We start from the raw sequence: 13,045 nt of genomic DNA on the forward strand, positions 1-13,045 counted from the left end.
GGAAACATCAGTGCACGTTGTCCACACCACGGGACCGTCGTGCTTTGCTAGCAGCCCGTGCTAATACACACCCAATAGGTGCCTCTTGCGGTGCCCTTGGCCAGGTCAGGATGCTCCCCCTGCGCCCCACAAGGCGTCACGTGACCCCTCGCGCCTGCGGCGCACCTCACCCCCCGGGAACCCCAGGGGCCGGGGGTCCTGCTCCCACGGCTGGAGGGACCGACACACGGCACGGCCAGTCTGTGGATTTCACGGGGCGCGTCAACAGAGGAAGACTTTCCCAGCCGGTTATGGAGTTTTTAAGGATATTTTATTGTCATTAAAAAAGAAAAAAAAAAAAAAAAAAGAAAAAAAAAAGAAAGAAAGAAATGCAAATGGAAATCAAGGAGCTCCAGACATTTAAAAGAATAAAACAAGCTAGCCAAGCTTCAGCAGTGGCTTTCCCATATGGGACCCCCGGGCTCTATGTCCCTGGGGCTGGGGGCTCTGCTTCTCCTCCCCTGCGTGGCCATCTCTTCCCACGTGGGGGCCCCGACTTGGCACCCACCCAAAGACAGGGCGGAGAGCCAGTCCTGGGGGTCCGCCCGGCCGTGGGCTTATCTCTCTCTCCCACCCCCCGCGTGAGCCTGTTGGGACTCAGGCCCCGGCCACAGGGTGGGGCGGGCTGGGCCTGCCGCCCTGGCCTCCTGGCACCTTCCACCTGTGTCCACCGAGGCTGTGTCCCACTGGCCCGGGGACCAGGTCACCAGACCCCTCTGCAGGAGGCCTGTCTGGCTGGATGTCACTCTGTCCCCGGCATCCACGGGGCTCCTGCAGCAGCCACAGGCCCAGGCCCTTGTCTGCGCGGTCTCCTCCGGAGCAGAAGATCTGACTGACCGTTAGTGACACGTCGGAAGCTTCCTCAGGATCTGGGCCGACGTGGCTGCTCTGGGGAAACCCTGCGTCCTGGAGCCTGGCCTGGACGGGGTTGGCACAGAGGCCGGTCCCTGCCAGACAGACACTGGGATCGCCAGCCGCCCGCCTCCTCCAGGATGAGCGTGCCCGCTGACCGTGCGCGGCCACAGCGGTAGCCTGGCGGCCGCCGTGGAGGGGCCAGCGGGCGTCCACCAGCTCAGGTTGGGGCACAACCTGCCGTCCACGCGATTCTCCAAACGGGGGTTCAGGGCGCAGGATGCAGCTCTCAGGGGCCGCGAGGCCAGAGGGCGAGGGCGCAGGCCCAGGGTGGCTGTGAGGTCAGAGGGTGGCGAGGTCAGAGGGCGGGAGAGCAGGCCTGGCAGCAGGCTGATGCACCGGGATCCTGCGCAGGGTTGGGGCAGCGCTGACACCCGCCCAGGACGGCTGGCCCTAGGCCCCCTGCCCGATCATGTTCCTGTAGTCGGGCGCGATCGTGCGCTTCAGCTCCACCACCGAGGAGAAGATCCATTTCACCTGCAGCAGGAGGGCAGGAGGTGATGTGGGTGGGACCCCTGTGGACAGCCCCCCTTCCAGGCACCCTCCTCCCCGGGACCACTTGAGTGGGAGGGAGTCTTATGGGGATGGCATGGGGACTGGGAGGGGACAGAGGGGATAGCGTGGGGGTCAGTGTGGGAACAGCCTGGGGTCCGTTTGGGAACAGCGTGGGGACAGCATGGTGACAGTGGATCCACAGCATGGGAACAATGTGGGGTCAGTTTGAGAACAGCATGGGGACAGCATGGTGACAGTGGGACCACAGCTTGGGGTCAGCGTGGGGTCTGTAAGGGGTCACCGTAGGGACAGTGTGGGGACAGCATTGGGTCACTGTGGGGTCAGCATGGGGTCAGTCTGATGTGGACAGTGGGTCAACAGTATAGATCAGCATGGGGTTAGTGTGGGTTCAGCATCGGCTCATGGTGGGGACAGGGTGAGGTTAGTGTGGGGACAGTGTGAGGTTACTTTGGGGTCAGTGTGGGGTCAGCATCAGGTCACAGTGGGGACAGCATGGGGTGAGTGTGTGGACAGAGTGGGGTCAGTGTGGGAATAGCATGGGGACAGCATGGTGACAGTGGGTCCACAGCGGGGGGTCAGCATGGGTCATTTTGGGGACAGCAAGGGGATGGCATGGGGACAGAGGGGATAGCATGGGGGTCAATGTGGGAACAGTGTGGGGACAACATGGTGACAGTGGGACCACAGCATGGGGTCAGCGTGGGGTCAGCATTGGGTCACGGTTAGGACAGCATGGGGTTAGTGTGGGGACGGTGTGAGGTCAGCATGGGGTCAGTGTGGGGTCACAAGGGTCAGCATGGTGACAGTGGGTCACAGCTTGGGGTCAACATGGGGTCATTTGGGGACAGCATGGGAAGAATATGGGGACAGGGTGGGGTCAGCATCGGGGTCACAGTCAGGACAATGTGGGGTCAGTGTGTGGGGGATAGGGGAGACAGCATGGTGACAGTGGGTCCACAGCATGGGGTCTGCATGGGGTCACTGTAGGGACAGCGTGGGGTCAGCATGATGGGGACAGTGGGTCCACAGCATAGGTCAGTGTAGGGTCAGTGTGAGGTCAGCATTGGGTCATGGTGGGGACACCATGGGGTTAGTGTGGGGACAATGTGAGGTCAGGATGGGGTCAGTGTGGGGACAAGGTGGGGTCAGTGTGGGAACTGCATGGGGACAGCATGGTGACAGTGGGTCCATAGCATGGAGTCAGCATGAGGTCATTTCGGGGACAACATGGGGATGACATGGGGTAGAGGGGAGAGCGTGGGGGGTCAGTGTGGGAACAGCGTGGGGATAGCATGGTGACAGTGGGACCACAGCATGGGGTCAGTGTGGGGTCAGCATCGGGTCACGGTTGGGACATGTGGGGTTAGTGTGGGGACAGTGTGAGGTCAGCGTGGAGTCAGTGTGGGGACAGCGTGGGGTCATTACGGGGACAGCATGGGAATAGCATGGGGACAGGCTGGGGTCAGCATGGGGGTCAAAGGCAGGATAGCATGGGGTCAGTGTGGGATCACAGGGGAGACGGCATGGTAACAGTAGGTCCACAGCATGGGGTCAGTGTGGGGTCACGGTGGGGACAGCGTGGGATCAGCACGGGGTCAGCATGGGGGAGCATGGGGTCAGCGTGGGAACAGCATCGGGACAGCATGGTGACAGTGGGTCCACAGCATGGGATCAGCATGAGTTCATTTCGGGGATAGCATGGGGATGGTGTGGGAGTCAGTGTGGGAACAGCGTGGGGACAGCATGGTGACAGTGGGACCGCAGCATGGGGTCAGCGTGGGGTCAGTATCGGGTCATGGTTAGGAGAGCATGGGGTCAGTGTGGGGGCAGCACGGGGTCAGCGTGGGGTCAGTGTGGGGTTAGTGTAGGGACTGCATGGGAATAGCATGGGTTCAGTGTGGGGTCAAAGGGGAGACAGCATGGTGACAGTGGGTCCACAGCATGGTGTCAGTATGGGGTCACGGTGGGGACAGCATAGGGTTAGTGGCGGGACAGTGTGAGGTCAGCATGGGGTCAGTATGGGGACAGCATGGGGTCACTGCAGGGACAGCTACGGAATAGCATGGGGACAGCATGGGGAAAGTATGGGGTCACAGTGGGGTCAGCATGGTGAGAGTGGGTCCACATCATTGGGTCAGTATGGGGTGACAGGGGAGACAGCATGTTGACAGTGGGTGCACAGTATGGGGTCAGTGTGGGGGCAGCATGGGGTCAGCGTGGGGTAGCGTGGGGACAGTGTAGGGGCAGTGTGGGGACAGCCTGGGGTCATTGCGGGGACAGCGTGGGAATAGCATGGGGACAGGCTGGGGTCAGCATGGGGGTCACAGGCAGGACAGCATGGGGTCAGTGTGAGGTCACAGGGGAAACAGCATGGTAACAGTAGGTCCACAGCATGGGGTCAGCGTGGGGTCACGGTGGGGTCAGCGAGCGGTCAGCGTGGGAACAGCATGGGGACAGCATGGTGACAGTGGGTCCACAGCATGGGATAAGCATGAGTTCATTTCGGGGATAGCATGGGGATGGCGTGGGAGTCAGTGTGGGAACAGCGTGGGGACAGCATGGTGACAGTGGGACCGCAGCATGGGGTCAGCGTGGGTCAGTATTGGGTCACGGTTAGGAGAGCATGGGGTCTGTGTGGGGACAGCATTGAGTCGCAGTGGGGACAGCGTGGGGTCATGGTGGGGTCAGTGTGGGGGCAGCATGAGGTCAGCGTCTGGTCAGTGTGGGGATAGCGTGGTTCCAGTGGGTCCCCAGTGTGGGTCAGTGTGGGGTCAGCACAGGGTCAGCGTGGGGTCAGCATGGGGGCAGTGTGGGAGCAGCGTGGAGTCAGTGTGCGGGCAGCGTGGGGTCAGCGTGGTGTCAGTGTGGGGACAGCGTGGGGTCAGCGTGGGGGCAGCATTGGGTCACAGTGGGGACAGCATGGGGTCATGGTGGGGTCAGTGTGGGGGCAGCATGAGGTCAGCGTCTGGTCAGTGTGGGGATAGCGTGGTTCCAGTGGGTCCCCAGTGTGGGGGTAGCCTGTGGGCAGCGTGGGGTCAGCACAGGGTCAGCGTGGGGTCAGCGTGGGGGCAACATGGGGTCAGCGTCGAGTCAGTGTGGGGATGGCATGGTTCCAGCGGGTCCCCAGCGCTGGGACAGCGGGCCACAGTGCGGGGCGGTGCGGGGACACCCACCTTGAAGAGGGTGACAGTGGCGCTGTAGCACACGCTGAGCAGGAAGAGCGTGATGAAGATGGAGATGGTGGTCCACAGCCCATCCAGCTCCCCGTCCTGGTCCTCCGCACAGCTGTCGTCCAGGAGCAGCTCTGGACAGGAAGGGAGCGGTCAGTGCCATGCCTGCCCATAGGAGTGGTTCCCGGGGTGACGGTCGCGGCCCTCCGTAGCCTCAGGGCACCGGCCTCGGTGCCCCCATCCTCCCGCCTGGGCCCGGCCCGTGGGGACGCGCTCCCTCTCTGCTCTGCGCTGTGCTGGGGCTGTCTGGGGGGAAGGCAGCCTGACCACCACACCCGTTCTCCTGGGGACCCGGCCCAGAGGGTGGGAGGGTCAGCAGAGCCCAGGGAAGGGTCGAGAGGGTGGCAGGGAGTGACCCTAGCGAACGAGTGGGTGCGAGTGTCAGGCCAGCTGGGGGTGGGGGTTTTGGTGTGTGTTGGGAGGGGACCCAGTGTCCTGGGGAGAAGAAGGGCTGGTCAGCGTGGTCGGCGTGTGGATGGGCTGCTGAGCAGCCGATGGGTGTGGGAGGGGGTGGGGACCAGGCTGGGGTCCACGGTGAGGGTTCCCAAGCCTGGTTCCGGTCTGGGCCCGGGCACATTGTCCCGTGTGAGGCCCGGTGTGTGCGTGTGTGTGTGTGAAGGTGGCCCTGCTCAGTGGGAGGGGCTTGTTTTCAGCGTCCCTGTGGGTGTCTGGGATGGTCCCTCCCCTGGGCACTCAGGACTGCTTGCCTCTGCCCGTTTGGGGCACCGGGGTGAGTGTCCCCACGAGTGGACAGGCCTGGCCCCAGGCAGGATGAAGTCAGGAGGGACCGCCTCATCTGAGGGAGGGTGAGGGCCTGTCCTCACAGCATGGGTCAGGCCTGGCTACTGCACTGGCACAGAGCTACAACTCAGAGCTCTCAAGAGGTCCAGGGGACGGGGGGAGCAGCGGAAGAGGACAGGCCAGCGTCCCACAGCTTGGGCGGGTCCGGACGTGGGAAAGCCCGATCCCTGAGGGGCTCTGGAGGGCTTCTCCGTTCCCTGTCGCCCCCCTCCGGCCTTGAGTAGCCCCTGGCCAAGCCCTCTCTCTGTCCCAGGCGGCTCCCGGCCATGAGTTTTGGCCGCCTGTGCAGACCTGCCCACTCAGGTCCCGGCCCCTGGTGGGACCCGCGCTCTCCCGTGAATGGTGACCCCTGAGCCTCGGAGCCTGGCCTGCCCGCACCTCCCAGAGGCCTGGGTGTCCTGAGCTCTGCCTCGGAAAGACGCACGACAGTGTCACAGGTCCCAGGGCAGTGCTGGGTGCTTTATTTCACGCAGGGTGCCTGCCCGGGGGGTGATGTACACAGGGGTGGGCGCTCAGAGCCCGCGGGGGCCTGCTGGGGGGCCGGGCGCGCTGCTCATTTACCCGGAGACTGGGTGAGGGATTTCTGTGTGTGGTGGCTGTGCAGAGCTTCGTGTGACACCGAGCAGGTGTAGGTGTTTCCCCTCTGCCAGCGGGACTTGTCCACCAAGAGCCTGCTGTACAGGAAGTAGGTCCCGTCGCTGTCCAGCTGGGGCGGGGTCGTCCGGTAGTTGTCTTCTGGCTCTTCCTGTCCGGTGATCTCCCACTCGACGGCAATGTCAGGCGGGTAGAAGCCTTCGATCAGGCAGGTCACACTGACTTTGCTCCTGCTGAGCTCCTCCTGGGCTGGAGGCAGGACGTACACCTGGGGCTCGTGGGGCTCTCCTGTGGGGTCAGAGGTCAGCACAGATGGTCACTCCCAGGGTGGAGGGCTGGCCTGGGTCCGCCAGGCCCCACTCGACCTCCCTGTGCCCCATCTGTCCTGTTGCCCACCTTTGGTCTTGGAGATGGTCCTCTCGATGGGGGAGGGGAGGACTTTGCTGTTGACCTTGCACTTGAACTCCTTCCCCTTGAGCCAGTCCTGGTGCAGGATGGGGAGGACACTGACCACACGGTAGGTGCTGTTGAACTGCTCCTCACGCGGCCTCGTCTTGGCTGTGTGCATCTCGGTGTTATCCACAAACCATGTGATCTGGACATTGGAGTCATCTGGGCCCAAGTCTACCACCAAGCACGTGACCTCGGGCGTCCGGGAAATCGAGAGGGTGTCCTTGGGTTTTGGGGGGAAGATGAAGACGGACGGTCCCCCAGGAATCTCAGGAACTGGTGTGGGAGACACAATGCAGGGGTCAGCATTTGGGGGGGCTCCTCTTGAACATTCCCCCCACCAGGCAGTCCCTAGATGCAGGCCATGGCTTTGGTGTGCAGGGTGGTGCCCTGCTGACTCACCTGGGCATTTGGGACATTCCCGGGATTTGGCCTCTATTGTGGACGCTGTTTTGGGTACTGCAGAGAGACCAGACTGGAGGTTAGTGGGGGCCATGGGTGGGGACAGCTCTTGGGGTGGGCTAGGTCAGGGCAGGTCAGGGGGGCGTCCCCAGACTGGTGCCTGCAGTGGAGATGAAGTATGGTGGGGGTGTGCAGCCTGTGCTCACACTGGACCAGGCAGCCAGGCCCAGAGGCCCTCCTCCCCGAGCTTGGGGGACAGAGGTGCCTCTCCCGTGCCCCGGGGTCCAGGTGGACCAGCTGACCTGGCCTGTCTCCCAGTGGACACCCTCTTACCGGTCTTGTCCACCTTGGTGTTGCTGGGCGGGTGGGCCACGTTGCAGGTGAAGGTCTCACTGAGCCACCTGCTGGAGGGCACTGTCACCATGCTGCTGAGAGAGTAGAGCCCCGAGGCCTGCAGGACGGACGGGAAGGTGTGCACACCGCTGGTCAGGGCGCCGGAGTTCCAGGATACGGTCACCGGCTCAGGGAAGTAGCCTAACACCAGGCAGGCCAGGGCCACGGTGGAGCCAGATGTGGTCCCGCAGCTGGGGGCCAGTGGGAACACCGATGGGGCCGTGGTGGAGGCTGCAAGAGAGGAGGCCGTGTGACCACAAGGGTCTCGCTCCTGGGAGGGTCCGGGCAGGGTATCAGGTGCCCGGGCTTGGGGTGGCCCTCCAGGAAGTCTGCAGACCAGCCGCCCGGCGTAGCTCTCTGCCGCCCCAGGGCCTCGTGTTTCTGCGGCTGCACGTGCTGGCCCCGTGGGCCCGGTCGGTGCTGGGTGACCTCCTGCTGGATTAGAGTCTCCTGGGCCCAGCCCCTGGGTCCCCACTCGGGCTTCCTGTGGGTGCTCGGCCTGACCGAGCCATCCGTCTGAGCTCTGACCGGTGGCCCCTGCTCCCAACGGGCCTCTGCTGAGGCCCTGAGCCCACTGCCCTGTTGTCCCAGCCTGGATCTGCCCTGGGCCAGCGGGACCTTTCTTGAACACAGCAGGCCTCTGCCACCCGCTGCCCGTGCCCCTCAGCCCGGAGTCCCCGTCGTGGCCTGCTGTCTGCCCTCCAGGCCTCACATCTTCTGGGTCGGCTCTGCAGCTAAAGCGCCCGGGCGCCGGATCCCGGCCCTGCCCTGAGCCCCTCTCAGGCCTTCCTGGGCTCACTCAGTGCCCGTGCCCTGGGGCCTGTCCAGCTCCTCCCTGTCCCCAGAGCCCTCTTTCAGCCGAGGTCTTTCCTGAGCCTGCCTGCCCCTCAGTGCCGGTGGGAGCCTTGCCCCGCCCTGGCTGTCCTCTCGTGCACGGTGCCAGCACCTCAGACCCCACGTCCCCAGCCAGACCCGACCCCTCTGCTAAGTCTGATGGCCCTGCCTGGCCTCCCCTGCCACCCACACTCCAGGCTGGCGGCCCTGCCTCAAACTCCCAGCAACCCCTCCTTCCCTGCACCGGGTCCACTGCCCTGAGCCACCCCTCCTGGCTTTGTCATGTCCAGCCTTCTGTCCCCCATCCGCACGAGCCTCCAGAGCGGGGTCAGCGCCCCTGAGCCTAAGATTGTGGCCACCGCTGTCCCTTCAGCCCCAGAGACCTTCCTACCCAGGCTCGCCTCTCCCCCCTACCTTGTCCACCGGGCCTCGGGCGGCTCACGCCCTCCCGTGTCCAGGGAGGCTCACCTGGGCCCCGCCCTCGTGGTCTCTGTGTGCCGTACCGCTCAGCTCCCACCTAGTCCGGGGCTGCTCTTAGCTCAGTCCTTCTGCCCTTCACCCCTGAGGCTCCTGGGGCAGCCCTTGCCCCTCCTGCCTCCCCCTTGCCCCTGCTCACCCTCACATCCCCTGCCTGCTCCCCTGAGCTCCTGGTGCAGCCCTGCCTCTCCTGCCCTCTCCCTGCCCCTCCTGCTTTCCCCCTGCTCTTCCTGCCCTCCCAACCCCCTGCCCACTGTCATAACCTCTGCCTGCTCCCCAGAACTCCTGGGGAAATCCCTGCCTCTCTTGTCCTCTCCCTTTTCACTCCTTCCTTCCCCTGCCCCTGCTCACCTGCACAAGCTCACTTGCTGCCCTGAGCTCCTGGCCTGGTGGTAGCTCTGAGCAGTCTGTGTTCCCCATTGGTTCACCTTCTCCTAGGAGCTCCTCCACCTGCCCCCACCCCTTTGCCTGGCCCCTCATGCTGAGCCCAGGCCTTGGATCCTTCTAGCTTCATGCCTCTGCATGTCTGAGACCTGGTCCTGCCAGTTCAGGCCTCAGCTCCCCTGCCCTGCAGCACTCCTAACCTCCCCCTGCCCTGCCGCCCTCAGCACCTACTGGCCAGAACTCCCACCCCCGAGCCCCTGCAGACTCCAGACCTCACCAGAACCCTGCCTGCTGCAGGAAGCTCTCTCAGCTCAGGTCCCTGGGGACAGTCCAGGGTCACTGTGTCCTCCTGCCTACAGCTTGTCGGAAGCAACCCTGCCCCACAGCAGCCCTTGCCCCTCTTGCTGTCCCCCCGCCTCTGCTCACCCTCACAAGCTCTGCCTGCTCCCCTGAGCTCATGGTGCAGCCCTGCCTCTCCTGCCCTCCCCTCTGCCCGTCTTGCCCTGCCCCCTACCCCTGCTCACCTGTACCAGCTCTGTGTGCTCCCAGGGAGTTCCTGGGGCAGCCCTACATGTCTCTCTCTCCCCCTGCCCCTCCTGCCCTCCCCCCTTGCCCCTCCTGCCCACTTCCCAGCCCCTCTTGTCCTCCCTCCTGCCCCTCCTGCCCTCCCCCTGCTCCTCCTGCCCACTCTCCAGCCCCTCTTGTCCTCCCCCCTGCCCCTCCTGCCCTTGCCCCTGCCCCTCTTGCCCTGCCCCCTGCCCCTCCTCACCTGTACCAGCTCCTTGTGCTCCCAGGGAGTTCCTGGGGGCAGCCCTACTCCTCTTTCTCTCCCCCTTGCCCCTCCTGCCCACTCTCCAGCCCCTCTTGTCCTCTATCTTCCCCTTTTACCCTCTCCATGCCCCTCTTGCTCTCTCCCTGCTCCTCCTTCCCTCCCAACCCCTGCTCACCCTCACATGCTCTGGCTGCTCCCCTGAGCTCCTGGGGCAATCCTGCCCCACCTGCCTTCCACCTGCCCCTCCTGCCCTGCCCCTGCCCCTGCTCTCCTGTACTGACTCTGTGTGCTCCCTGGGAGCTCCTGGGGCAGCCCTGCCCCTCTTGTTCTCCCTCTGCCCCTCCTGCCCTCCCAACCCCTGCTCATCCTCACAAGCTCTGCCTGCTCCCCTGAGCTTCTGGTGCAGCCCTGCCTCTCCTGCTCTCCCCCTGCCCCTCTTGCCCTGCCCCCTGCCCCTGCGCACCTGTACCACCTCTGTGTGCTCCCTGGGAACTCCTGGGGCAACCCTGTCCCTCCTGCTCTCCCCTTGCTCCTCCTGCTCTCTCTCAACCCCTCCTGCTCTCCTCCTGCCCCTCTTGCTCCCTCTCTATCCCTTCTGCTCTCCTCTTCCCCCTCTGTTCTCCCCCCTGACCCTCCTACCCTGCCCCCTGCCTCTGCTCCCTATGCCAGCTTTGTGTGCTGCCTGGGAGCTCCTGGGGCAGCCCCCTGTCCCTCCTATTCTTGCCCTGCCTCTTCCGTTCTCCCCCTGCCTCTCATGACGTTCCCCTGCCCCTCCTGCCCTCTCCCTGGCCCTGCTCACCCTCACAAGCTCTGCCTGCTCCCTTGAGCTCCTGGGGCAACCTTGCCTCTCCTGCCCTCCACCCTGCCCCTCCTGCTTTGCCCCCTGCCCCTGCTCACCTGTATCAGCTCTGTGTGCTCCCTGGAGCTCCTGTGGCAGCTGTCTGTCCCTTCTGCTCTCCCCCTGCCCCTGCTGTCCTTCCCCTGCCTCTGCTCACCTGTACCAGTTCTGTGTGCTCCCTAGGAGCTCCTGGGGACAACACTGCCCATCCTGCCCTCGCTCCTGCCCTTCTGCCGTCCCCCTGCCCCTTCTGTCCTGCCCCCTTCCCCTACTCACCTGTACAGCTGTGTGCTCCCTGGAGCTCCTGTGGCAGCTGTCTGTCCCTTCTGCTCTCCCCCTGCCCCTGCTGTCCTTCCCCTGCCTCTGCTCACCTGTACCAGTTCTGTGTGCTCCCTGGGAGCTCCTGGGGACAACACTGCCCATCCTGCCCTCGCTCCTGCCCTCCTGCCCTCCCCCTGCCCCTCCTGCCCTGCCCCCTGCCCCTGCTCACCTGTACCAGTTCTGTGTGCTCCCTGGGAGTTCCTGAGGCAACCCCCTGCATCTCCTGCCCGTCCCCTGCCCCTGCTTACCCTCACAAGCTCTGCCTGCTCCCTGAGCCTCTGGGGCAGTCCTGCCTCTCTTGCCCTCGACCCTGCTCCTCCTGCCCTGCCCTCTGCCTCTGCTCACCTGTACCAGCTCTGTGTCTCCCAGGGAGCTCCTGGGACAGCCCTAACCCTCTTGCTCTCCCCCTGCCCCTGCTGCCCTCCCAGGAACCCTGCTCACCGGCAGAAGCTCTGCTGGCTCCCCTGAGCTCCTGGGGAGGCCTGACTCTCCTGTCCTCCCCCAGCCCCTCCTGCCCTGCCCCTACCCTCCTGCTCTCCCCTGCCCCTCCTGCTCTTCCCCTGCCCCTCCTGTTCTCCCACTGCTCCTCCTTCTCTCCCAACCCCCTACTCATCCTCCAAAGCTCTGCCTGGTCCCCTGAGCTCCTGGGGGTAGCCCTGCCTCTCCTGCTCTCCCCCTGCCACTCTTGCCCTGCCCCCCCTGCCCCTGCTCACCTGACAAGCTCTGTGTGTTCTCTGCTCTCCCCTTGCCCATCCTGCTCTCCCCCTTACCTCTCCCGATCTCCTCCTGCCCCTCTTGCTCTCTCCCTGCCTCTCCTGCTCTCCCCCTGACCCTCCTGCCCTGCCCCTGCCCCTGCTCCCTGCACAAGTTTTGTGTTCTGCCTGGGAGCTCCTGGGGCAGCCCCCTGTCCCTCCTGTTCTCCCCCTGCCCCTTCTGCTCTCCCCCTTCCCCTGCTCACCTACACAAACTCCGCCACTGGTCCTTGGAGCTAATGGACCACAGCTGCTTTCTGCCCTTGCTGCCCCATGACTTCTCCCCCACAGGCGAGCTCAGCCCGCAACTACTGTGTGTTCTTAGGGCTGCCCCGGTCTCAGCTGCCCATCCCAGACTCCTTAGCCCAGGTTTGGCTCCTGACCGTCTGCCCCTGTGCAGGGGAGAGCACACGGGAGCCCCTGCCAGCCCCTCGTGCTCTGTCCCTGCTCATCTGCTGCAGTCCAGGACCCCATGGCCAGCACCTCTGACCCTGGCCTGGGGCCAGAGCCAGCCCCAGTGTCCGGGACAGGACCCTCGGGCCATCTGGGGTCCTCTTCTTCCCCTGTGCTGGGCCGGCCTCTCCCTGTGCCCTCACCTTAGGCCTGTCTGTCCATGTCGGCCTTGGTCCTGCAGTAGCTCAGTCTAGCCCAGCCCTGGGCTCCCAGCACAGATGGCAAAGGGCAGGCCTCAGGCCCACCATGGCCATCATGTTCCTTGAAGGCCCAGTTGCCATGTCCGGTGCGTCCAGCAATGTTGGCGTGGGCGCTCCTGCCCATGCTTCCCTCGTCCCTGCCCTGGCCGGTGCCCTGGCCCCCAGGCAGCCTGTGTCCCCCATGCTGGCTGCTCCGGCCCCTCCGTGGGGCCCTGTCTCTCCTTGGCTCCTGTGCTGCTTCTGCTGCCCCCACGCCGCCCTCTCTCCGTGCGGAGCCTACTCACCAAGGGCTGGGGCGATGGAAGGCTGGCCCCAGCACCTCGGCCCTTCCGGCTCTGGCCCCAGGCACATGTGGCTCCTTGTGGCTGAGCTCTGTGCCCATAGCCCCCTTCCTAGCCCCCAGGCAGCCGTGGGAAGACTAAGAACAGGATTGAAACTAGGTGGCTCTGCGACACGCTTCCTGAAGTTCCCTTTTCTTCTGGGTACTTTCTGTCTCAGAGGGCCTGAGTGTGCGGGGGTGGGCTGTGGGGGGTGGCTGGGGTCCCAAAGGAGGGCACAGGAACCCCGCTCTCACCTGGGCGTGTGGTGTGGGTACAGGTTGACCCACCCATAGCCTGAGGCCCTGCCCTGGGCCTTGTCCCGTCCACTCAGCAGTGTGGCCTCCCTGGTGGGACGCT

General features: G+C 64.7%; 1 gene segment (V, D, J or C); it reads right to left on the reverse strand.

Annotated features, from left to right (window-relative positions):
- Positions 1 to 373: 373 nt before the first annotated feature.
- Positions 374 to 12,783, reverse strand: LOC132676977 (immunoglobulin heavy constant gamma 1-like). The segment is given in 7 exon segments: positions 374 to 1,428; positions 4,641 to 4,771; positions 6,060 to 6,380; positions 6,489 to 6,818; positions 6,945 to 7,001; positions 7,278 to 7,568; positions 12,653 to 12,783. Coding segments are annotated over 7 exon segments (1,281 nt in total).
- Between the last annotated feature and the right edge of the window lie 262 nt (positions 12,784 to 13,045).

Source organism: Panthera onca, chromosome B3 (assembly GCF_046562875.1).
Source record: "Panthera onca isolate mPanOnc1 chromosome B3, mPanOnc1 haplotype 2, whole genome shotgun sequence".
Lineage (NCBI taxonomy): Eukaryota > Metazoa > Chordata > Mammalia > Carnivora > Felidae > Panthera > Panthera onca.